Source organism: Eriocheir sinensis, unplaced genomic scaffold (genome assembly GCF_024679095.1).
Source record: "Eriocheir sinensis breed Jianghai 21 unplaced genomic scaffold, ASM2467909v1 Scaffold786, whole genome shotgun sequence".
Classification (NCBI taxonomy): domain Eukaryota; kingdom Metazoa; phylum Arthropoda; class Malacostraca; order Decapoda; family Varunidae; genus Eriocheir; species Eriocheir sinensis.
The window spans coordinates 1-25,294 of NW_026112149.1; the positions used below are offsets into that span (position 1 = coordinate 1).

The 25,294-nt window shown below is 50.3% G+C and overlaps 2 protein-coding genes across 2 annotated transcripts in view; one reads left to right on the plus strand and one right to left on the minus strand.

The window, feature by feature from the left end:
- Positions 1-2,112: 2,112 nt before the first annotated feature.
- Positions 2,113-2,892, minus strand: LOC126994393 (uncharacterized protein K02A2.6-like). Its single transcript, XM_050853701.1, has one exon. It carries the CDS (start codon positions 2,890-2,892, stop codon positions 2,113-2,115), a length of 780 nt encoding a protein of 259 aa, XP_050709658.1.
- Positions 2,893-7,323: 4,431 nt separating this feature from the next.
- The window catches only part of LOC126994390 (protocadherin Fat 1-like), an 87,201-nt gene continuing 69,230 nt past the window's right edge, over positions 7,324-25,294 (plus strand). Inside the window, exons 1-9 of the mRNA XM_050853700.1 lie at positions 7,324-8,112; positions 8,552-8,822; positions 9,502-10,193; positions 10,490-10,639; positions 10,822-11,033; positions 11,135-11,316; positions 12,863-12,886; positions 19,323-19,534; positions 19,760-19,973. Coding sequence (XP_050709657.1) covers positions 7,636-8,112; positions 8,552-8,822; positions 9,502-10,193; positions 10,490-10,639; positions 10,822-11,033; positions 11,135-11,316; positions 12,863-12,886; positions 19,323-19,534; positions 19,760-19,973 — 2,434 coding nt within the window. The 5' untranslated portion in view covers positions 7,324-7,635. The remainder of the gene's footprint in view (positions 8,113-8,551; positions 8,823-9,501; positions 10,194-10,489; positions 10,640-10,821; positions 11,034-11,134; positions 11,317-12,862; positions 12,887-19,322; positions 19,535-19,759; positions 19,974-25,294) is intronic.

Sequence of the window (25,294 nt, forward strand, 5' to 3'; positions counted from 1 at the left end):
TCCCAACGCCGGCGCTTATAGTGACACGCTCGCCCGCCATGCTTGGCTGTGGAGTTGTGGGCCTGGCTGTGCGAGTCGCTGCATGTCCGTCATCCCGCCATTTTGTCCTGCCTTGTTTCCATCCTCCCGCCCGCCTCCAGTATTTTATTAACTTATCTCTTAGATAATTCTTCATATCCGATTCTTTTTTTAAAGGTTTGCTAATATATATACTGTTAATGTTATTAAACTATGAATCCATCCATAATAACTATATATATATATGCTTATTTCTTTATCGAAAAGAATAATATTTACTCCATTCAGGGGGAGAGAGAGAGAGAGAGAGAGAGAGAGAGAGAGAGAGAGAGAGAGAGAGAGAGAGAGAATATCCATATCACCGAGATATCCGCTCAGGCACTCAGTCTCAGCCTCTCACTCGTGTGAGGAAGAAATGAGGGACTGCATGAGCGACTCGTCTGTATCGGTATCGGTACCGAGCAGTCTGGTACCGGTACCGTACCGTATAGCAGTTACCGTTAGTAGCGGTACTGGTACTAGTACCTGCCCACTCCTATTGAGAACTTGAGCGGAGTCTGCTTGTGGCCGTGGAGAAGGAGAGTGCCCGTGTAGTATCTCGATTTTTGGGGTTAATATGGCTTTGTGTGTGGTAGATGGGCGCAGCAATCACTTCAGGAAGGACAATAGTTTATATGGATCCCCTTGTGAGCTTGAAGATAGATGGAATGGTGGCGTAACCTCTGTTGAAGTTCTTGGTACTCACTGGATGGCTCAAGGATGTGTCGGGTAAGTGATGCTCAAATCTCTGGTATAACAAGAGTTTTTTTTTTTCTTTTCTCAATCGTATGTGATTCAGTTCATAGGAGGTGAGTGTACGAGGGGACAAGTGAGACACGGGCTGAGCGTACATGAGTCCTTTAATGCTGCTGGTAACAGACTGCCTACACTACACAGCGGTGCAGTGTTGCCAACTCAAAATTTACAAATCCGCTAGAATGGCATGAAAAATCCGCCAGATTATAGGTGAAACCATAAAAATTTGCCGCTAGATTGGAGTTAAAAATCCGCCAGTTACTCCTGTTAATTTTAAGATTTTTCCCGCTAGATTTCAAACAAAACCTCTAGATTTAGCGGGAAAACCGCTAATTTGGCAACACTGCAGCGGTGGTGCCGGCCAATAATGGCGGCAGCCCAACATATCGTACATCCCCCCCGAAGATATTGACAAGTAATAGGAACAAAAGTGTAATATCTGATAACTAAGTGCAAATGGTGGTACAGAGAATAAATTACCTCAGCCTGTGTTAGGCAGAACTAACAAAGTACAGAAATATCCTTCTACTCAGCACGCACACAACAGCACACACACACACGCACCCTACGTGGGTGTATCTGTCACAAAGTCAGACAGCCATCCTCAGGATTAAGAGAATACAGGGTTGGCCCATTTCTGAGTAAAAACGAACAGGGTTGGCGCTTGACGTCACGCAGCTGTCTTACACACACACACACACACACACACACACACACACACACACACACACACAAACACACACGAAGGGGGGAGAGAGAGAGAGAGAGAGAGAGAGAGAGAGAGAGAGAGAGAGAGAGAGAGAGAGAGAGACAGTTTAACCGATAACCGTTTCTCTGTAAGCCCCTACACACACACAAACACACACACACACACACACACACACAGCGAGAGAGAGAGAGAGATTGAGAGTCTGTGTACATGAGATTAATGTGAGTCTGTCGTAGATACTCTTCCTATACACCCTTTTTTCTTCTGGTAAACATGCTCCCCTTCCCCCGTGCCCTGCCCCGTACCAACCTCCCAGCCACCACCCACCCCGCATCTGAGTGACGTCACGTCAGTGCGCAGAACTCGGGAAGCGAGCCAACCCGTAATTCTCTTAACCCTGGCCATCCTGGTCGCTTGACACGTCGCTCCGGACGCTGAGACACTAGTGACTCGGATGGCGGGGACGTCGGGGTGTGCTGCGGGGACGGGGGCGGGGGCGTGCTCCCAGCACGGACGGGCCGAAGGTGCCTCCGATTAAGCAGTGATACGCGGCCACTGCCCTCCAGCTTGATCGTGTATTGGCGGTGAGGTTAAGCCTCCACAACCGCGCCGCGTCTGTCCCAGACGAGTGTGGCCTGGGTCTGGACCCAGACCTGAGTGCCGGGCGACAGGGCAGGGAGCGTCCTGGGGGATCCCTGTCGCTCCATCACGGTAAGGCGCTGACGGGCTACCGTACGCTCTCTGCCGCGGAGCGTCTGCTGCCAATACTTGTCCACCATATAGTGTTGTCGGTGTACTGGTATGCCGTCGCGAAGTTGCCGCCCTGTAGCCAACTGTGCGGGTGACTTATTCCCTTCCCTCAGAGGTGTATTCAGGTACTGCAGTAGGGCCTTGGGGAACCTGTCACTGTTCAAACTGCCTCCCGGGGTGGTGTTATCACGTAGAAGCCTCTTCGCTGATTTGACCGCTGCCTCTGCCCGGCCGTTTGATTGGGGAAAGTGCGCCGATGACGTCCTCATGGCAACACCCCAGCACTCCAAAAACTTGCTCACCTCGTCGCTGGTGAGGTTGGTGCCACCATCAGTGGAAATGCTTTCTGGGGCGCCCCATCTTGCAAAATACTGCCGAAGCACTGCCATAATTTTGCTTGACGTAGCGCCGTTGGGAAGGTGGTTGATTTCCAGCCAACCTGTGCACCTGTCAGCATATGCCAGATACACCTGCCCTTCGAGCTGGACCAGATCGGCTACCGTGTGCTGGAATGGGTACTCCGGTGGGGGCGTCAGGATGAAAGGCTCGGCTGCTTGGGAAGGCGCGTGGGCGTTGCATGAGGCACAAGAGTCACGGATATGCTGCAGGTCACCGTCCATACCGGGCCAGTACACCGCCTGTCTCGCTCGTCGTTGCATGCTGTCAAGGCCCTGGTGACTTGCATGAAGGTTAAGAGCCACCCGCCGACGAAGACTCTCAGGGATAACCAGGCGAATAGCTCCCTGGTCGTATGTGTAAGTCACCAATCCTTGGGAGACAGCTAGCCTGTCCCTCACACCATAGAAGGGCCGCAGGCTGGCTCACGGGCTCGTTGTTGGTGCCAGTCCTCAGCTGACACTTTGGACACCAATAGCTGATAATCTGGATCTTCAGCAGCAACTTGTCGCACTATGGTGTCATCCAGCGTTATGAGTTCATCTATGGCGAGGGCGTTGACAGTTGCAGCAGCCACGGCCACCTCGAGGTCGTCAGCTTGTTCCTCGTCTGTGGCGTCAGGCTCCCCAAGCACTGGATAGCGGGACAGGAAATCAGCAGCACAGCTACGTTTTCCTGCAAGGTATTTAACTTGGAATTTGTACTGTAGCGTTTTTTCCTTCAACGCGAAGAGCCTTGGGTTGACTATATCCTTCAATGCCCTGTCGCCCAAGAGCTTCACTAGTGGTCTGTGGTCGGTGACAACCACCAGGTTTGGGCAGCCGAGGAGGAAGAGGCGCGCCTTGCGGAGACACCAGGCCACTGCCAGTGCTTCACCCTCAACCGGGGCATAACCCGCCTCTGCAGCTGTTAAATGACGGCTGCCACAAAGCGCAAGGCGCCACCCACTCTTGCAGCAGAACGGAGCGTCGTTAGCTGGGCACGAACAGTACTGTTGAAGCACCACAAAACCGATGCCTACTTTGCTGAAGTCAGTGATGGCGATAGTTGGTCTGTTTTTGTCATAGAACGTTAAGCCGTCCTTAGCCAGTTTACATATGATCTCCTTCGCTTGTAGGAATTTCTGCTGCAATTGCGTGTCCCAGTAGACCTTCTTGCCTTGTGGTTTACGAAGTAATTCTCTGAACAGCTCCATGACGGGTGCTGTGGCGAGGAACGGCGCCAGCTGGTTCGCAAAACCATGCCACGAGCGAATGTCTGTCAGCGTGGGTGCCTCGGGCATGCTGAAACTTTGTATGGCAGCCAGTCGCTCAGCTGTGGGCTTTTAGGAGTCCCACCCTATGTGGAAGCCCACGTAGTCAGTCTCCATCCTGCAGAACTTGAATTTCTCTGGTTTGAGTGTGATGCCCTTCCTCGTGCACGTCTCCAGGAACTCGTAGGTGTCGTACAGTAGCGTGTCGTCAATGCACTTCAGCCTCCTCGTGATTCCCGCGATGGCGTCGTCGTACCTCCTAGTGTACGCATCCGGGGCTGCACAGTGACCCATGGGTGTCCTCAGATACCGGTAACGTCCCCAGGGCGTGATAAAGGTCGTAAGCCTCCTGCTTGATTCTTCCAGCTCTACCTGGTGGAAACCCCAATGAGCGTCAGCCGTTGTTTTGTAGACGTGGCGCGGGATACTGGACACCATGTCGAATGGCGTGGGAGTGTGGTGGGTCTCCCTACGGCAGGCGGCATTCAACTGCTGGTAGTCAATGGTGCGCCGTGGCTGCCCAGACTTTTTGGCCACCACCACCATCCTTGCGCACCACTCTGTCGCCTCACCGACTGGTACTGGCTCAATCACTCCTCTTGCTACATCTTCATCAAGCTGCCGCTTCACCTCGGTTTCCCAGTGCCTTGGGACGGGCGCTGGTGTGTTGCAGGCGTAGGGCTTTGCGTTCTCAATCAGGTGAAGTTGGTGGGGCTTACCAGCCATTACAGGTAAGGGGTTCCGGCTGGTGTTGAAGGTTGAGGCTGAAAAGTGCCGGAGGAGCCACTCCTCCAGCTGCGGCACACTTTCCTCCAACGGGGTGAAGGGAACCGCGTCAGGCCTGAGGCTGGGGGGTATCTTGACTGCTGGCCCAGGCCCGCTACTGGCGCTGTCCAGTGTGGCGACTGCTGCGGTGGGAGGCTGGTGAGGAAAGTCGCTGTGCAGCAGCCCTAGCTGCTTGCATGCCTCAAGTGAAATGTAGAAGTTGCTTGCCGACTTCACAAAGAACACCTCTTGAGTTGTGGACCGCCCACCATACTGGACGCTGCATGTGGCGGAACCCAAAGGCTGGAGGAGCACGTCTGTTACGTCGCGCAGGCCGCCACGGCACTTCAGCAGTGAGTGTGAGATGCCGAGGGCACTCATCAGCTTCGGTCCGGCCACACACACCTGTGCACCCGTGTCTGGCACCCCCTGGGTACCTACCAGCTTGCTTGCCCCATGCGCGCAGCGTACCGTCACAGCGATACTCGGCTGCGGCGGTGCCTTGCCGGTAGCCGCTACCACAATGCCAGACGCCTCCACGTCCTCCGCTGCCGCCGCCTGCTTCTTCTGCTTGCATACTGACGCCAAGTGCCCTACCTTGCTGCAGTTGTAGCACACCGCCTTCCTAGCTGGGCAATCAGTCTTTCTTGGGGGGTGTTTGCGGCCACAATCGCCACACTTGCGGGTCTTGTTGCACGGGTGGTGAGTGTTGGTCGCCGCGCAACAGCTGTCTGCTACGTCTGGCTGCGGGGCTGCGGCCGCCGCCACGGCGCCTTCTCGGGCGACGCTCGGTTTCCCGCCAGAATCCTGACCGGCGTCCTTGTGAGCCGCTTCAAACGCTGTGCAATAACTACGCAGCGAGTCCACATCACTGAATGACGCAAAGTTGCGGAACACTTCCTCTCTTAACACCACAGAGTACAGGCCCGACATGAGCTTCCGCAGCAGCACATAATCCGTGAGACTACTATCACAACTAGGGCACAGAAAGTCACAGTCCGCCGCGCCATGTGCCGAGCGCACAAAGTACTCACTTATGGATTCCTCGGCTAACTGGTTGATGGCGAAGAATCTGCGCCACTCCGCGGCTTGATTCGTGGCCTGGAGCGCAAGGCGACCGACTTGATCCAAGGCTTCCACTGTTGATAGTCCTTGCCACTCCACCACGGTGAGCTTCGCATCCAGGGCGCGCTGCAGGGCTGGGGTGCAGAAGAGGCGTATGTGAAGAACTGCCTCTTCACGTCCCCACATATTGAGTTCCAGCCAGCACTCCATAGATCTCCTCCAGGATCTGAACGCTGTAGTTGACATCACAGCCTCACACTTCTCGGGCGCGGCTGACGCCGGTGGTCTGGGCGGAGGGCGCTGCCCAGGAGGGAGAGGCGTCATCTGCCGCTGAAGTGCAACAATGGCCTGAGTCTGCGCCTCAAGAGCCGTAGGTGCCCGCCGGGGCCGGTGACCAGACCGTGGTGTTGCAGAGAAGTGGGGGCGTCGGGATCCTATGGTCCAAGACTCACTGCGCCATGTACGAGGGGACAAGTGAGACACGGGCTGAGCGTACGTGAGTCCTTTAATGCTGCTGGTAACAGACTGCCTCACAGCGGTGGTGCCGGCCAATAATGGTGGCAACCCAACATATCGTACAGTGAGAGTATAAGAATAAGACTACAGTAATAGGCTGTCTGCAATGTTGGCGAAGAATTTGCCAAGGGAGTGTGTTCAGCACGTACGAGTAAGTTTGGGCAGACTGAAGCTTCGCTGGGAATGAGCACCGCAGTAACGAGCCACCTTGCCTGTTACCATCTTCTTTTGAGCTGTTCCGCTTTGTTTCGCTGCATACTAGGTCCTCCTTGATACTTCTTGACACTTGGGTTGTATTTTAAAACATTTCGTCGCCCAAGTACACATATTTGACAAGGCTTTCGTATGAGTTTAGGACATTTCCAGGGGTAGTTTAATGGCCCTGGTGGCAGTTTGACCCTTCATCTGTACCGTGAACTTTAGAAAACACTTAATAGAACCCAATTGATCCCCTCTTTGACCTTCAGAAATAGTTGATGTGAGAAGCGAAAGTGTCTTATAACACCAACCTTAGATACTTCACGACGCACTCTTGGTTACTTCACTGCGTACACTTATATACTTCACCCTGCACTGAGTTCTATTTTTCTGGCCACTTTCCTTCCGCTGCGGAAGGGAGCCCAAACCCGGCGGGGCAGCGTCTCCGGCTAAATGCCCTCCCCACTCTGCGGTGAAGTGCGATTAACGACTAAATGCTGAGTTTTTGTATTAGAAATTAACTTCCCGCGCATAAAGAGTGCTGATAGGGGCATTTACCCTAACCAGCATGCGTCAAAGGTTGATCTTCTACGACACTTTCGCCTCATCAGCACTATCCAGAAGGGAGATCAGTCTAATTCTAATGAGCAGGGAAGCGTCTGCGGCCCATCGTGTTGAATGGAGCAGGGAACAGGAATGATTGAGTGCCGTTTTGAGTGATATGCGAGGAAAGAGAGAAAAATTTAGTTGTTTTAGGGAAACCTACGTGGAAACGTTGAGAGAATAATGAGTTAAATGGTGAACGAGTGCTTCATATTGGAAGGTACGAATGAGAATGTAGAATGAAGAAGTGTGAATGATGTACTTAAGGTTGTATTCGAGGAAGCTGCGCGAAACAGTTGAAGGATAATGGAGTAGGTATTATGGTAACAGTAAGTGCGTGATAGTGGAAGGCATGGGTGAGTGCTGCCTAGACATGTTTGGGTGAGCTGCTAAAGGTAGACAGGTGGTTTGGGTGAGCGGGTGAGGAAGAGCGATGTACTGATTCTGAAGACAGAAACAGGAGCTTGGCTGTTCAGTGTCCTCAAAAGTTTTGCCCACCTCGTGAGCGAAAGATTACCAAATGAGTGAAGACATGATGAGGTAGATACTGCTAACCGTAATTGGTCCTATGTGTTTGTTTGTTTCCCTGCACTCGGGGTTATTCGTTGCTTTTCCCTGTCCCTCAGGTAATGCTGGAGGAATCTTCAACATTGACACTGCCCTCGGCGTGATCAGCCTCACCCGAACCCTGGCCGAGGCCCAGCCCCCGGAGTACCTGCTGCTGGTGCGGGCCACGGACCACGCCGCGCAGGCCCGCGCCGCCTCGGTGCCGGTCCGGGTCATGGTGACCGCCTCGCAGAGCTCGCCGCCCTCCTGGCAGGGCAATAAGCCGCACGTGGAGGAGGTCGGGGAGTGGGTGGCGGTGGGCACGGCCCTGGCGCGCGTCACGGCGTCCTCACCGTCGGCCCTCCACTACTCGCTGACGGGCGGGAATGAACACAGCGCCTTCGTCATCAGCCCCGCCTCGGGGGTGGTCAGCGTGGCCACGCCCCTGGACTATGAAACTACCTCCTGGTACAACCTGACCATCACGGCCACTAACCTGGTGAGTCCCTGCCCCGCCTGGTACGCGAGGAAAACACTCAACAAATGTTCATTATAAGGAGGATATTCTTTTCAGGGGGAGAAATCACAGGTACTCAGCGATCTAAATCCAGACAGAGTAGTTTGGCCCAGAGAAATGTTTATAGGCCTAGACGTCAAGCCATTACCAAAAAAAGGCAGTTCATGGTCTGTGAATCTAGAATATCTAGACTAGGGAAACTTGACTTCTCTTTTCACCACTAATGTCAACATTATCTGAAGCATTTCTGCCACTCCTTATAAACACAGCCTCAGATAAGATATTACCCACATGCTGTCCTGATCTTCAATCAACCGTAACTTCAGCGACTTCGGTAAAGAGCGCTACAGGCAGCACATAAAAAAGTGGGTTTCAGCACTGGTGTTCTGCCATGGTGACGCGCCCCCTAACCCTCCCCCAGGCCGGGGTGTCCCGCAGCACGTGGCTGGGCGTGACGGTCCTCGACGAGAACGACTGGTGGCCGGAGTGGGAGCGACTTTCCTACCACGGCAGCGTCCTGCAGACCGCCGGCCGCGGCGCCCCCGTGCTTACCGCCCATGCTCACGCCCAGGCCAGCCCCAGCCAGCTCACGGTGACCGCCCGGGACCGTGACCAAGGCTACAACGGCAGAGTGACCTACACCATCGTGGAGAAGGACATCACAAAGTTGTTTTCAATCAACCGACGCACAGGTGAACGTTTGGGATTGTTTAATTAAAGGCACTCTGCTTAGTGAATACAGGCACGCGGGGAGATAAACGTCCCATTCCCTCACTAATCAACGTTCCTCCTGCAGCCAGGAACATTACCACCCAATTCTGGTTTATGCTGCCTGCCACAGGAAGTGTTCAGCCACACTCTGTTTCTTCCCTCACTGCCTCCAAGTGATACTTTGTTTTTACTGTTCATCTAAATTTGCAGAATAAATGGTTCGCTCTTTATGTTGTCTTTTTGCATAGACTTTACTCTTCGTTATTCTTTCCTCCTTTGTTAAGATTACAAAGTATTTTCAGTTTTTCATCCTCTTTATAGCAAATCTCTGTAGCAGTGTGTGTGTGTGTGTGTGTGTGTGTGTGTGTGTGTCAAAAGTGAGTAAAAGAAAGTAGGAAAACAGCATCATATATATATATATATATATATATATATATATATATATATATATATATATATATATATATATATATATATATATATATATATAAACACACACACACACACACACACACACACACATATCCATGCCTAATGCTGTTTTCCTACATTTTAAGACTCACTTTGAGGAGATAAAAAAAAAATTTCTAGACATGTTAGCTGTCCACCACTCCTGAAGACAAGTAACACTAACTGTACCTCATCCTCCACATCCTTCAGGAGCTATGTGGGTGTCTGGCAGCCTGGACACAGTGGCCGGCACCACGGTGAGGCTGAGTGTGTGGGCCACGGACGGGGGCAGCCCCCGGCGGGAGTGTGTGGCGCCCGCCCCAGTCTTCATCACGGTGAGGGAGGTGAAGGCTGCCCCCGTGGCCTTCCCCAAGACCCACTACTCAGCCGTCCTCTACCTGCCAACCTACCCTGGTGTGAGGGTGTTCTGCCTGGGCCGGGAGGAGCAGCTACGCCACCACGTGGATGTGAATGATATCACCGATATTTCATATTCCATCGCTGCCGGTGACGACAGAGAAAACTTTGTGTTTGACAACGTGAGCAAGTGTGTCAAGGTCCAGGACCAGTACAGCCTCAAGCCTCAGTACAACCTCACCCTCCAGGCCAGCGACGGGGCCGCCTCGTCCACGGCAACAGCAGAGATTATAATTGAAGAAGCGCCGCTGTCTACTTTGGTCTTCACTCAGGACCAGTACTGGGCCAACGTCATTGAGAACTCCACTAAGGAGATGAATGTTGCTGCCCTGGGAGTGAAGGGTCAGCCGCTCAACCATCACGTCCGCTACTCAATTCTCAACCCAAACATTAAATTTGAAATCCACCCGACCGCTGGTGTCATCAAGACCACCGGCAAGTCCTTTGACCGGGAGACAGAGGACCACTACACGCTGGTGGTGGAAGTGAGTCCGGGGCCAGCGCAATTATTATGACCTCAGTGTTCTTGTACTGGACTGTTATTACCAAGACTCAGTGCACTATAATATCATCATCTTTTGTTTTTACTAATCATAAACCCTTACCTGGAAATCAGCAAATTTTAAGACTTGCAGCATGGGACCTTAAATAACATGAAACTTGTTTGGCTCAGAGGACATTGATCATTCTCCCCATTCATCTTATGCATTGGCCCTAGACCTCTGTTGCATCTACTTGTATTTGCTTTTGTCTTACTGCTGTTCATCCTCTTGTGGTTCAGGCGCAGGACATTGAGGGCACAGCAAACGTGGCCCATGTGCTGGTCCACGTGGCGGTGATGGACGTGAATGACAACGAGCCGGTGTTCCTCAACCAGCCCTTCCACGCCCTGGTGTCCACCGTGTCTCCGCGCAGCCACGTGGTCACTAAGGTGAGCATAAGAGCCCAAGCAGATCTTTTTTGTCAGACACATGCCGGGCATAACTTGTGCTCTCCATAAAGTAGTAGGTTCCTCCATGATCAAGCTGTGAACCTTTGCAGTGACTCCCAAAGTTATGTAATTGTTGATTATGAGATGGTCCTATTACCAAGCCCTTTCCCTTGTGTCTCCAGGTGCAGGCAATAGACGCTGACTCTGGGGAGTTCGGAAGTGTCCGCTACGAGCTGGTGCGAGGCAGCGGTGAGCTCTTCGCCGTGAATAAGAAGACGGGTGAAATTTCCCTGAAGCAGACCCTGATGGCGGCCGACAAGACCTACAGCCTCACCGTTGCTGCCTACGACGGGGGAAAGCCTCCCCTCAGCTCACAGGCCCATGTCCTCATAAGGTGAGTCACGCAGCCAGGACCACCTTGCCTTGGGTCAGGCCTGTTAGCCTCAGGGTTGTTCTTGTGTTGAAGATGTTAACCTGCCCGTCACGGGTCCCCAGGGTGGTGTCTTCTGAAGGGCCAATGTTCACCGCCGCACGGTACGAAGCAGCCGTGCCAGAGAACGCCGCCAAGGGCACGCCCGTTGTAAGGGTGGAGGCCGCCAGCCCTTCCGGGGAGCCCATCATGTACACCATTGTGGCCGGCAACACTGAGGAGCTGTTCGGCCTCGACTATTCCACAGGTGGGGGCACCATGGCAGGCAGCAGCAAGGCCTTTAGTGGCAGTGGCTCACCTTGCCAAAAGCACACCAGTATTAGTGATGACACATGCCTTGTGGATCTTAGAGTTACACCACCACTGAAATCTTACTAACACATGAGCTGCCTCACTGATGTTGACCTTGAGAGGTGTGTAGGTAAGGTGAGAGGCAGAGGGAGGCCCGGCGTGCCAGCTGTCCAGAGTGAGAACTGTTGGACACTTGCTAACTCTTATAAATCATAGTTGTTCCACCATACCTTGGAGCACTTCATTGTGATTGGCCTTAACATGAGTGTCAATGAGTAGTGCAACCAGTAACACGAGTTTCCCAGCTGCTAATAACTGTGACCTTGCAAAATTATCTGCCACTGACAGAAGCTTTCTTCCTCCTCCATGGGGAAAGGACAAACTTGATTGCTGGGTTTTTTTTGTTTTTGTTTTGTTTTTTGTTTATGTTTATTTTTATGTGGGGACCGTACTACTGCCACATATTCCAACCTGATCAGCTTAGTTTCTTCATCATCTTTTAGTCTGTGTAGTGAAATGCCAGTCCAGTGTTTTCAGCTGCTCCCAAGGCTGTCTCTCGTTAATGTGTCTTTCAGGTGACAGGAGGCTTCGTGGTGCAGTGGTTAGCACACTCGGCTCACAACCGAGAGAGCTTGGGTTCGATTCCCGGGCGGAGTGGAAAAATTTGGGCGGCTTTTCCGATACCCTACACCCCTGTCCACCCAGCAGTGAATGGGTACCAGGTATTAATCGGGGGTTGTGTCCCGTCTCGTGGGATCTGTTCCTTTCTCCTATAATTCCTTCCCTTTCTGTCTCTCTCCGGCATATGACCACAGATGTTGCGCCGACTAAACGAAACTTTCCAAACTTTCTTTCGGGTGACAAATCATTCCATGCCTTTCTCCTCCTCCTTTTTTTTATTGTCAGTTCTCATTGAGTACTCCCATGGCAGCCTTTCAGTACAGTCACCCATTTCCAATAACTTCATTAAGTTTACCGTCTATTCCTGGTTCCTCTGATAAATCCTGTCATGACCACCTTGCAGTCTTTTACAATCCTCAGCTTCCATTTATTTTGTGATCTTTGTATCATCGCAAACAGGCCTGTATATCTGCCCATCCCTTCCACCATGTCATTAAAACAATGGGTGCCAGCACTGTGCCCTGGGAAACTCCACTTATTCCTTTCCTCCACCCTGACATATTGTCCTAGATTACTTTCCTCATCTGTCAGTCTCTCAGAAAGTCTTTCGTCTACTCTGCTATTCTCCCTGTCAGTCCTTATATATTCTCCAGCTTTCATATTAGTCTTGTGTGGTAGTATTTTGTCTAATGCCTCGTCCAGATCTAAGTACACACAAACCACCCAACTGCCTCCCTCCTGTAACATGTCCATTACCCTTGCATCTTCCCTTCACCCACCTGTTTGTCCTTACTCACACATCATGAAAAAAAAAAATGTATCTCTTTGTCATCCCTGAACCTCCGTACTTTGCTTCATGAAAGGTTTGTCTGCTTTCCCAGGTGGCAATGCAGTGGATCTTGAATGTAAGTATTTGTTTTATCTTCCCGTTTTGTCCTACTTGTTCAGTGTAAATATTTATGATGAAGCCTTCCTCCCGGGCACTGTGACAGCTCTGAGTCGTGTGCCGGGCCAGGGGCGGAGCACAGGCCTATCTTTAAAGGGCCTGAGGTGGATGGTTGAGGTGGATGGATTTAATTTTTCTTTGTACATAATTTTCAGACATTACTGCACGAGAAGCCTTATAAAGCATGACCGCGTATTTCTGGAGTAATAGTTAAACACCAATATGTAGATAATTTAAGGAACAGAAAAAATTGTCATCAGTAGGAGGAAAATTTGATAATAACCAAATAAAAGGTGAGAGAGAGAGAGAGAGAGAGAGAGAGAGAGAGAGAGAGAGAGAGAGAGAGAGAGAGATTCCTTTCATGCTACACATTTGTGCTTCATCATTACCTTGTAATATCAGTGATTATGATTCATTTAGATGCAGTGTGTATCCTAAACATGCCTGATCATGTTCCTGGTTGATGTGTTCCCGCCATGAAGTCCAAACCCTTGCAATCAGAAACTCCTCAGCTTACCCGCCTGTGTTTCGGGCAGCCAGACGCTTGTTTGCCGCACACAGCGTTTACTCCCACCCACCCTGCTTTTATATATACATATATATATATATATATATATATATATATATATATATATATATATATATATATATATATATATATATATATATATATATATATATATAAACAGGATGCAGAAATTATAGTTTCCAAGCCCTCCATGTAATGCCTTCTGCCACCAAGTGCCTTGATGCCACAGAACAGTGTGTTATTAACGACTTTGCACCACATGACCATATATATGTGTGTGTGTGTGTGTGTGTGTGTGTGTGTGTGTGTGTGTGTGTGTGTGTGTGTGTATATATATATATATATATATATATATATATATATATATATATATATATATATATATATATATATATATATATATATATATATATAACCTCGGTTTACGAGTTTAATTCGTTCCGGAATATTGTTCACACACCGAAACGCTTGTAAACCAAAATGAATTTCCTCATTGAATTAATGTAAATCCCTTAATGCGTCCCATATCTCAAAAAAAAAAAAAAAATTATATAATCATTTTACATGTTATTTTTAACAGAATTAAGTAATTTTTCTAAAAAAAATAGCGATGATTAATAATATGGAACACAAATCAATGTGTTACGGTTGTTACGGAGACTCCTGCAACCGCTAGCTACGCTCGAGGGGTAGGCTTCGCCCGGGGGTTTAGAAGCCGCAGTTTCCCTATTCTCGAGGCACCGGAACTACGTTCGACCACCCAAAGTCACTTATATTAAGTCAAGTCATACGCAACTTTGTGGGAGGAGACACGGCAGAGGCGTGGCTTATGCGTGACGCTGCTTGGTGCCAAACCAGAGAATGTAGAATATAGGATTTAGAGAAAACGAAGGAAGGCGGACTAATTTAAATCAAACACTTCAACATCCCCCCCGCCCCCCTCACACCCCACACCACCATTTGTAGGCATTGAATTTACAGTCACGCATAGCATAATAAAAAGGCATATATTTTCATCAGTGGCTTGCCTGAACGCGCGGTGAAAGAAGGCAAACATGCACATCCAAAGTGCTTACCCGACCGCAATTTTAGTCACTCGTGAACTGGCGGGTATTTGGAATCAAGTGACGTCATCCCGCTGCTCCGCCCCAAACCGCCCCTGCGCGTACTGGTCGCAGTTTTGAAGGCAGAGTGACTTGACTTGTTGTAAGTGACTTTGCGACCACCAACGTGAAGCTAACCCGACGTATATGCCGAGGCTCGCCCTCCGTTCCTGTTGCGAGCATAGTAGCCACCGTTCCTGTTTTCTTTGCAGCACCATGCCTTTTAACCATCTTTCTGGGGGACATTGTTAAAGCACAAAGAACTCACACTGTAGTGCTGAAAACATGACACGAGCGCACGGATGCTATTTCTACGAGTTTACAACGCGGAGTGAGACTAGAGCCGTCATCTGGCGGTCAGGAATTATCCTAGATCAAGCAAGAATTAACCCCAATTCTTGCGAAGTTCTTGGGTTTCCTGTTTTGGTGTGTCAGATTTTAAAGAATTCCCCCAAATTCTTGGCAAGAATCGGGGGTCCTGGGCAAGCCGCGGCGGGGCTGGGTACAGCCACTGTCTTGCTGGCCGCACCTCCATAGGCCTTTGGCGATGGCCATTTCCTGAGATTCCTATGGGTAACCCTACTAGGTGGGGGTGGACATAGAGTTCACGAGGTTACTGTTATGTTACTCTTGCACCACAAACCATTTTAAAGCATCACTGAATGATAAGTAAGAACTTAGCGGTATGAAATCGTCATCGTTCGAAACAAGAAATTGAAACGATGCCATTTGTCAATATGTTGTAGAGAAAAAGGACGTTTTAAGAAACTCCATCGCATACAGTAATGCTAACTAGCTACTGAAATACTCCTAATGAACTGTAGATCCCGTAACTGTGACTAAATTAACGTGTTGTCCTTGATGAGTGACAAAATGAGAAATAGTGTTGGTTCATTCAATCAAATGGACAAGATAGAGACCGCTCTGGCGGATTACGGGACTACGGGTGGAAGGTGAAAAACAGTCTTAAGAATGGGAGGTCGTTCAAGAAGGCCAAATATTGTCAGATGACACCTTAGGGTTGCAAACTTGCCACCCATTAGTTAAAATACGAAACGCCATTTGTTCCGTATTTGCCTGTCTGAATGGTTAAGCAGATAAAATTCAGTATTTTAAAAAGGTAGTGAGCGCATTTTTCGGTGAACCACAAAACCAGTCCACAAAATTATATTTGTCAAGGGTCGTCCTGAAATACGTGTAAAATACGCGTCGTAATGTCTCTCCCCCCTTCCTCTTGCCTTCAATAGCAGCGGGCAGCGGCTATCAGTCATGGCAGGCCAGATTAATTTTAGGGTTGCCATCAGTTCCTTAAAATATGGATTCGTTCTGTATTGGAGGATGGGATGCTGCGTTTCTTATTTGTTTTAGATCAAGGTGGCAGCCCTAACTGAGGTTCTATTCCTATTGTTTTCTGCTCTGAGCACTCTCGTCTTGCAGCGAACAAAGGGAACCCACGCTAACGTCTTCGACTTGTACAAAGAGACACGCCAATCCTCGTCGAAAGACCGACTTGGTCGGTTAGGCTGACGTAAGTCGATAGAGTCGGTCTATCGGCATCCTCCCCTCCCCTTCATGAGCCGTCACCCGGCAAGGGTTTGTGCCCGGCCTTTGTGGTATCTCCTCGAAGGGACGTACGCGCTTGACCATGACGGGCTCCATATAGCCCGTGTCCCCACCCGTGGGGTGGCGACACACACACACAAAAAAAAGGACAAACAGGATGCTCGTATTCCAAGTCACCGATCGTACAGCAAGGCATTTTTGTGGGGTTTTATTGCTCGTAAATCAAAACACTCGTAAACTAAGCCACTCGTATACCGAAGTTTGACTGTATATATATATATATATATATATATATATATATATATATATATATATATATATATATATATATATATATATATATATATATCCAATTATTACTATGTGTAATTGGGATTTTTGTAAAGAATCTCTAGTCTTTATATTAAAAATCCGCCTTGGCTTAGGAGCCTGTCCGTGGCCGTGGCTGCGGGTGCAACACACTGCCAGGAGGAGTGGCTCCAGCGGGGAATTGGTTCCAAACTAAAACTTAGCTCTAATAAGAACTGACACATACGCAAGTTTCCTTAGGACTCATAAATATAACTTTGTATAAAATTTAGAGTCAGCTGACTTTAGAAGAGCTGATTATGAGGGGCTCAGAAGACACCTTGAGGAGGTAAATTGGGGAACCCTAGGGCTGGATGAGGGACAGATCTCAGGGCTGGAACCGGAAAGACAGGGGAACCATGTAGAAATGACCTACAATAATTTAATTTAGTTAGAGTAATTGCAGAGGGTCAGAGACAGCATATCCCTTACCAAGCACGTAGGAAGGAAAATAACGACCCCAAATGGATGACCCGCAGACTCAAGCATGAGATAGGCTTGAAGAGAGGGATTTATAGGAAAATAAAGAACGGAGAAATTCACCTCAGGCGTAGGTATATTGAGCTAGCCAGGTCGGTGAAGAAGAACACCCGCCTAGCAAAAAGAAATTATGAGATTAGGGTAGCCAACGAGGCCAAGAGCGATCCCAAGGGCTTCTTCAAATTGTACAGAACGAAAACAAGGGACAGAATTGGACCGTTGAAAACAAACACGGGCGAGCTCGTTGAGAATGGAGAAGATATGAGCCAAATGATGAATGACTATTTCCTCTCAGTTTTCACGCAGGAAAATCTAACAACCATTCCGGAGAGAGTTCAGGTATATGAGGGCGAAGAGAGCGACAAGTTGAGGGATGTGATCATCACTAGGCAAGTAGTCTAGGATGAGATTGGTAGGTTGAAGAAAAACAAATCGCCGGGCCCAGACGGAGTATTCCCAAGGGTTCTGAAAGAGTGCAAGGAAGTCCTTAGTGGCCCTCTTACCGATATCTTTAAGATGTCGGTAAATTCTGGATATGTGCCCAATCAATGGAAAGTAGCTAATGTGACGCCGATTTTCAAAAAGGGAGACAAGTCAGCCACCTCAAATTATCGCCCAATTAGCTTAACATCAGTTGTAGGAAAGATGTTGGAGTCAATTAAAGCCGGGAGAATTCGGGACCATCTAGAGAAGCATAATTTAATTCATGATTCACAGCATGGGTTCACAAAGGGTAGGTCTTGCCTTACTAACCTGTTGTCCTTCTACACTAAAGTAATCGAGGCGGTTGACCGAGATGAAAACTATGACATATTATATCTAGATTTCAGTAAAGCGTTCGACAAAGTCCCTCATCACCGGCTATTACTAAAATTACAGGCTCACGGCGTAGATGGGAAAGTTTTGGACTGGATCTGGGCGTGGCTTAGTGGTAGGAAGCAAAGAGTGCAAATCAATGGTAAAAAATCTGAATGGGGCAGTGTTACGAGTGGAGTCCCTCAAGGGTCGGTGCTGGGTCCTCTGCTTTTTATTATTTACATCAATGACTTGGACACAGGAATTAGTAGTGATGTCAGTAAGTTCGCAGATGATACCAAGATCGGTAGAGTAATCCAATCAGACAGGGACGCTACTATTCTCCAGGATGAGCTTGACAGACTATATGATTGGGCGGGGAAGTGGCAGATGGAATTCAATGTCGGGAAGTGTAGCATTTTGAGTGTAGGTAGGAATAACCCCTCACACAATTACTCCTTAAATGACACTCCTCTAAGCAGGTCTGGGCGTGAGAGAGACTTAGGAGTCCTAGTAAGCGCAGACCTTCGGCCTAGGGCTCAATGCATTCAGGCTAAAAATCGGGCCAACAGAGTACTGGGTTTCATCTCAAGGAGCGTAAGCAATAGGAGCGCTGAAGTCATCCTCAAACTTTACTTAGCACTAGTTAGACCTCATCTCGATTATGCAGTTCAGTTCTGGTCCCCCTACTATAGAATGGATATCAAGATGTTAGAATCTGTACAGAGGAGGATGACAAAGATGATTCAGGGGGTGAGAAACTTGCTTTATGAAGACAGGCTGAAGCATTTAAATCTACACTCTCTAGAAAGGCGAAGGTTGCTAGGAGACTTGATCGAAGTCTATAAATGGATGAAGGGCTTTAATAAGGGGATGTCAATAAGATTTTGATAGTAAAAGAGCCAAGGTAGGACGCGTGGCAATGGTTTTAAGTTACAACAAAGACATAGGCAAGAATTGGTTCACTAATAGAGTGGTGGACGAATGGAACAGGCTTGGGAGCCATGTTGTGGGTGCCAATACCATAGATACATTCAAGAAGAGGTTAGATAAAGCCATGGATGGTGAGGTAAGGTGGGGTTGAGTGTACAGGAGCTGCCTTGTATAGGCCAACCAGCCTCTTGCAGACTCCTTACGTTCTTATGTTCTTATGCACTCTGGATACATTATTCAACCATTAACACTTTGACATGACACTTAATGAATGTCTGCCAGTTTTGTTGATCATAAGTACATGAAGTGGTTGCTGCCTTCTGTTTCCCCGCCTGCCTTGACAACTTATCACTAGAAAACATGTACAGAGACATTTCTCATGATGTTCATAAGATGTGTGTGTGTGTGTGTGTGTGTGTGTGTGTGTGTGTGTGTGTGTGTGTGTGTTTGCATCATTCATTATCCCTGCCAACACATTTTTTTCATTTTTCCCTCCATGCACTTGCATGAACCTTGTTATATAAAACAGTTTTTATATGGTACTGGTGAGGTGTTTAGTCTGAGTATGTAGGCATTTACTGGTCCAGCACTGCTTCCCTCACTGGTCTTAGCACACAAAGGTAATGGTGTCGCCCTGTGTCCAGGCGTCGTCCAGACCACTGCCCTGCTGGACTACGAGGCCTCCGCCAGCCACAACCTGACGGTGCGGGCGCGGGACCCCTTCACCGGGGGCCACACGGACACCCACGTCACAGTCGCAGTCACGGACGTCAATGACAACCCGCCGGAGTTCAGCCGTTCCGTCTTCAAGGGAGACGTGTCGGAGGCTGCATCACCGGGCCACGTGGTGCTGCAGGTAAATTACTTCAGCAAATATTACAGGTTTTTCCACTTTTTTTAATATGAAAATTTGACCATAAACTCTTTTATAAATATTGATTCCCATTCACTGCCTAGTAACATTTCATTGTTAATCAATCAAAAATGGATCTTATGCATAAGTTTGATAAGCTGATCGAAAAATCAAAAGTTTGAATTCTTTTTGCATTGTCAAGACACCTTCACCCTCTGCCTTGTACAGGTCTCGGCAAGTGACGTGGACACGGGGCCGGGCGGTTCAGTGCGCTACTCGTGTGTCATGGAGTGTGGCAGCTTTGAGGTGCGTGCCCTGGACGGTGCCGTCACACTCACCAAGGAGCTGGATGCAGAGACTGAGGCTCGACACGTGCTGACTGTGCTGGCCACGGACTCAGGCATACCCCAGCTCTCCTCCACCGCCACAGTGGTTATTGACGGTAAATTACATGTGGACAGTAAACACTTATATAGCCAGATTAATTGGGCCAAAGGCAAATTGTATGCATGAAGTTTCCATATGAGGTACTGAACGTTATGGCTGACAAAGAAGGTATATTCCCACACCAGCTGTTTTTTAGAGTGGGTTCTCAACCTTGGTATGCATCCAGACAGTAAATTAAGTAATAGAAAAAATATGAATATAGTGTTATGCCGGACGTGTTACTTGGGTTCCGTGTCGCCGTCAGGAGACTCCGTGGGAGGGAGATATGTAAACACTTTGCACAGTTTCTGTAATTTAATATTCTTCCTTAGTAGTACACTTCACTCTGACTCTTCACTTACCACTAGCTTACTATGACTGGGACTGACTCTCTCTCGCCCTCTTCTCCTATATATATCCAGAACAGTACAGTCTAGAATATTACAGTATATTTCAGATCATACAAGAACATGTAGCAAAAATATATGCGAGTTGGCAACACTTCCCGCCTGGCGCCTGGCCGCGCCCCGTGGGGCGCGGACGGCTCGCCTTCCTCCCCGCCCCTTTGCTCGTTTCTCCGGGAGCCTTCTAGAGGCCTATGGTCGCCGGGGGAAGCTTCCAGCACAACACTATCCCCCCCTCTTAATTGTGATCGTCCCGATCACACACTTAACTATGTACAAACATAAGAGAATTAATCAAAACATAATAATCGTCGTATCGCTGTGGACGCCTGCGTTGTCTCTGTCTTCTGTTCGTTGCCTCCTGCGCGTCTGTCTCTTGGTGCGCCTCGTCGTCGTCCGCTTCTTGGGGTGTCCCTGGAACATCTGCCGAAGCCGGGAGGTTATCTCCCTCGGCTGAAAGGGCCAGGAGGCCTACGTCGTCGTCGACCTCCTCTCGGTCCTGGACGGCCCGTGCGTTTTCGTCGGCTGGTGGGTGTCTGTAGTTGTTCCAGGTGTAGTTTCCCGGACCGTGGTACCTCCATAGGCGGTTGACGTGGACAACTTTCGGCTTGGTCTTTTCCGTTCTCCGGATTCGGTAAGTCACGTCGGAGAGGCGTTCTAGCACAGTGTAAGGGCCTTCCCAGGGGCTCTGTAACTTCGGAGACTGTCCTTTCTTCCTCTGCGGGTTGTAAAGCCAGACTCGGTCTCCTTCCTTGAAGTCAACGTGGCTTGCCCTCATATTGTAACCGCGCTTCATGGCCTCCCAGGAGAACTTCAAGGCACCACGGACTTGATGGTGCACCTCTTCCAGCCGTTCCTCTAGTTGACGGGCAAAACTGGAGGCGTCCCTTGGAAGGCTTTCCCCAGGAGGCCTTCCTGTCAGTAGGTCCACCGGCAATCGCAGCTCACGTCCAAACATCAGCTTTGCCGGTGAATACCCCGTAGTCTCGTGGGCGGCAGACCTGTAGGCCATGAGAAGCGCAGGCAGCTTCTGATCCCATGAAGACTGATCATTGTTGCACTGCTTGGCCAACTCCTGGCCTAACGTCCAATTAAACCTCTCCACCATTCCATCTGACTGTGGGTGCAGAGGGGTGGTCCGGGTCTTCTTGATACCCAGAAGCTTGCAGCACTCAGCAAGGACTGTTGACTCAAAATTCCTTCCCTGGTCGGAATGGAGCTCGTTAGGCACACCGAAGCGACAGAAGAACTCCTCCACCAAAACCTTGGCGATGGTAGTGGCTTCTTGGTCAGGGATGGCGTAGGCTTCCGGCCACTTGGTGAAGTAATCAATTGTGACACAGATGTACCTATTTCCGTTCGTCGTCAGAGGCAAGGGTCCTGCTATATCCACTGCCACCCGTTCCATGGGGGCTCCAACCTGGTATAGTTGCAGTGGGGCACGGTGACGCTTCTTGGGGCCCTTCTTTGCACAGCACACCTCACACGCGTGACACCATTCTTCCACGTCCTTCCTCATGCCAACCCAGTAGAACCTTTGGCGCAGGCGACTCAGTGTCTTCTTTACCCCTAGGTGTCCGCTGGTGATGTTGTCGTGCATTTCTTTCAAGACGCCTTCCCGGGACTTCACAGGTAACACCGTGGACCAGTAGTGGTCAAGACCATCATGAGAGACCCAGCGTCGCTGCAACACCCCGTCGTCTATCCGAAGAGTGTCCCACTGAGTCCAGTAATTCTTGGTAGGGCTTTCTCGAGATTACTTCCACCCAGGTCGCGTTGACGACTGACTCAGCCACTCCATAATTGGTCTCAGATCTCGGTCCTCCGCTGCAGTTTTCCCAAGTCTTCCCATGGCACCTCCGCTGTCTGTTCCACTGTAGTGCGGCGGCACATATTCTGGACGCTTTCCTCTGGAGGCAATGTTGACACTCCGGTAGGCATGGGCGCCGGCTCAAGCTGTCCGCGTTACCGTGTGTTAGTCCAGATCGGTGCACAATAGTGTAGTGATGCTGCTCTAGTTTACCTATCCAGCGAGCAAGCTGGCCCTCAGGGTTTTTCAGTGACTTCAGCCACCGCAATGCAGCGTGATCCGTGCGGATGGTGAAAGTTGCACCGTACAGGTAAGCATGGAAAAAGTCAAGGCCCTTAACTACTGCCAGGAATTCTTTCCGGGTCACGCAATATTTTTTCTCGGCTGGGGTGAGCTTCTTGCTGAAGTAGGCCACAACCCGCTCCATGTCGGCACATGCTTGGGACAGCACTCCACCAATCCCCTCATCACTGGCATCACAATCCAGTATAAAAGGCTTAGAGGGGTCTGGGTAGGTGAGTACGGGCGAGCTGATGAGGGCCTCCTTGAGCTTCTCAAAGGCAACCTGAGTTTCCGCTGTCCACTCAAACTTGTCCCCCTTCTTCGACAGGAGGTGCAGTGGTGCAGCAATCGTAGCGAAGCCTTTCACAAACCTGCGGTACTATGAGCATAACCTGAGGAAACTCCGCAGCTCCTTCACGTTGGTGGGTGTCGCCCAGTCCCTTACCGCAGCCACCTTCTCAGGATCAGTGCGTACTCCAGCCTCGCTCACGATGTGTCCCAAGTATTGGACCTCCTTTTGGAACAGACAGCATTTCTTCGGGCTGAGCTTAAGGTGTGCAGCTCTAAACCGGGCGAAAACCTCTGATAGCCTTTCCATCTCCTGCTCGAAGGTCTGGCCAAAGACAATCACGTCGTCGAGGTAGATGAGTGCCGTCTTCCAGTGAAGTCCTCCAGCACCCTCTCCATCAGCCGCTCAATCGTGGCCGGCGCGTTGCACAGGCCAAAGGGCTTGACCTTAAACGGCCACAGGCCTTGACCGTAGGAGAAGGCTGTTTTCTCTTGTCCTGTTCCGCCATTTTGACTTGGTGATACCCAGACTTCATATCCAGTGTTGAAAACCACTTGGAGCCCACCAAGGCGTCGAGCGTGTCGTCGATCCGTGGGAGTGGGTATGAATCCTTGATGGTGAGATCGTTGAGGGCTCGGTAGTCCACGCAGCACCTGAGGGAACCGTCCTTTTTCCTGACGAGCACTACAGCAGACGCCCACGGGCTGCTGGACCGCTCGATTAACCCTTGTTGCCGGAGATCATCCATTACCTCATCCATCTCCTTGCGACGGGCTGGTGCCATCCTTCGAGGAGCTTGCTTCACTGGGCGGTGGCTACCTGTGTCGATGTGGTGCTCTACCAGGTCCGTACACCCCAAGTCCAGGTCTCCTGTGGAAAACACATCTGCATTTCTCACGAGAAGCTCCCTGAGCTGTTCCACTTGGGGTTCCTCTAGACACTTGGAGCTCCTGTCAAACAGGTCGCACAGGTAGTCAGGCAGCTCCTCCTGGGGCTTCGTCAGGGTTCTCCTGCAGACACAGGTTCTTGGTTTCTGGTCGATCTCTTGGCAAAACCCCACCATGGTCCCTTGTTTTATTTTCTTTGGGCTGAAGGAGACATTGGCCACGACGACAGGCACTTCCGCTGCAGCAGGGTCTACCAAAGTACTGCCTACAATCACCCCGTTTTCTACCGGGCATCGACTTCCACTCTCTACCACACACAGGCTAGCCGGGGGGGCACCCGTAATTTGACAGGGTAACAGCATCTCCGACCTCGGAGGAATAATGGTGGTGCGCTTGACCGTCACTGGCAGGTCTTCCTTGTTCACAGTCGTCAGTGGCACCCTCCTTCCTCTTACAGTCAGCTGCTTAGCGCGGAAGTCCAGCTCGCACCTGTGGGAGACAAGATAATCCATACCTAGGATGCAGGGGTCATCCATGTCGGCCACGTACACAGAGAGGAACTCTTCCTTTCCTCCGAGCTCAAACTTCACGTCCACTGGGCCTCTGAGCTCTGCGTAGTGTCCTGTGACTCCGCACAGTCGATGCGGCGTCTTAGGAAGCCGACGATGACTCACCACGTCAGGCCGCACCAATGTGCGTTCCGAGCCTGTGTCGACGACCACAGGCCACAACACTCCGTCAACCTTGCCCTCCACTTGGCAGCTTGTCATGGTGGTTCTCCTGCACACTGATATCTTCGGGGCATGTACAGGACAGACTGGTCGTTGCCCCCGTGAACCAGTCCTTCTTAGTTTCCCGAGTGGTGGTCCCTCGATCGTTGGGGGCACATTTTTCCGACACTCATTCTTCCAGTGCCCCTTTTCTCCACAGGTCCAGCACTTGGGTCCTTCCCTGGGCTTCTTCTTAGCGGCACCTTCATATTCCTTCTTCCTCTTATAGCATTCGTTCTCCTTGTGCCCAACCTTCTCGCAGTACCAGCACGTTCCTTGGAACCTGTCTGTGTCGCTGACAGCGCCCTTTCGTGCCCTAAAGCCAGAAGTCGAGTCGTCCCTGAAGCTTGACAAGCTAGACCTAACAAAGGACTCAAACTCCATGGCACGTGCCAGAGCTTCCTGCATTGATGTTGGCTTAGCTTGGTTCACTTGTATCTTCAGCTGAGGGCTGTCCAGGGCATCGATGAATTGATCACGCAGCAAAACCGTCAGCAGGTCAGGGGTGGCACCTGGGTATGCCTTGTGCGCCATGCTCTCAAGGTCCTGAGCGAGTTCCTGAAGAGACTCGCCGCGCCTCCTGTTGCGGGTTCTGAACCTAACCCTGAAGAGCTCGTTCTGGTGCTTGGTCCCATATCGTTGCTCCAGCGCCTGTGCCAGCCCGCTGTAGCTGCCCTTTGTCGCATTGTCGAGCTGAGCAAGGACCTCCAGCGCCGCCCCTTTCAGGCTAGTGGCCAGCTGTACCGCGCACTCTTGGTCATCCCATCCGTTCCGAGCTGCCAACAGCTCAAACTGAGCGCGGTAAGCCTCCCAGGAGACCTTGCCATCAAACTCCTGAGGCTTCTTTCTAACAGGCGAACCCAGCAGACCCATGGGGCTGGCGGAACTTCTTGCG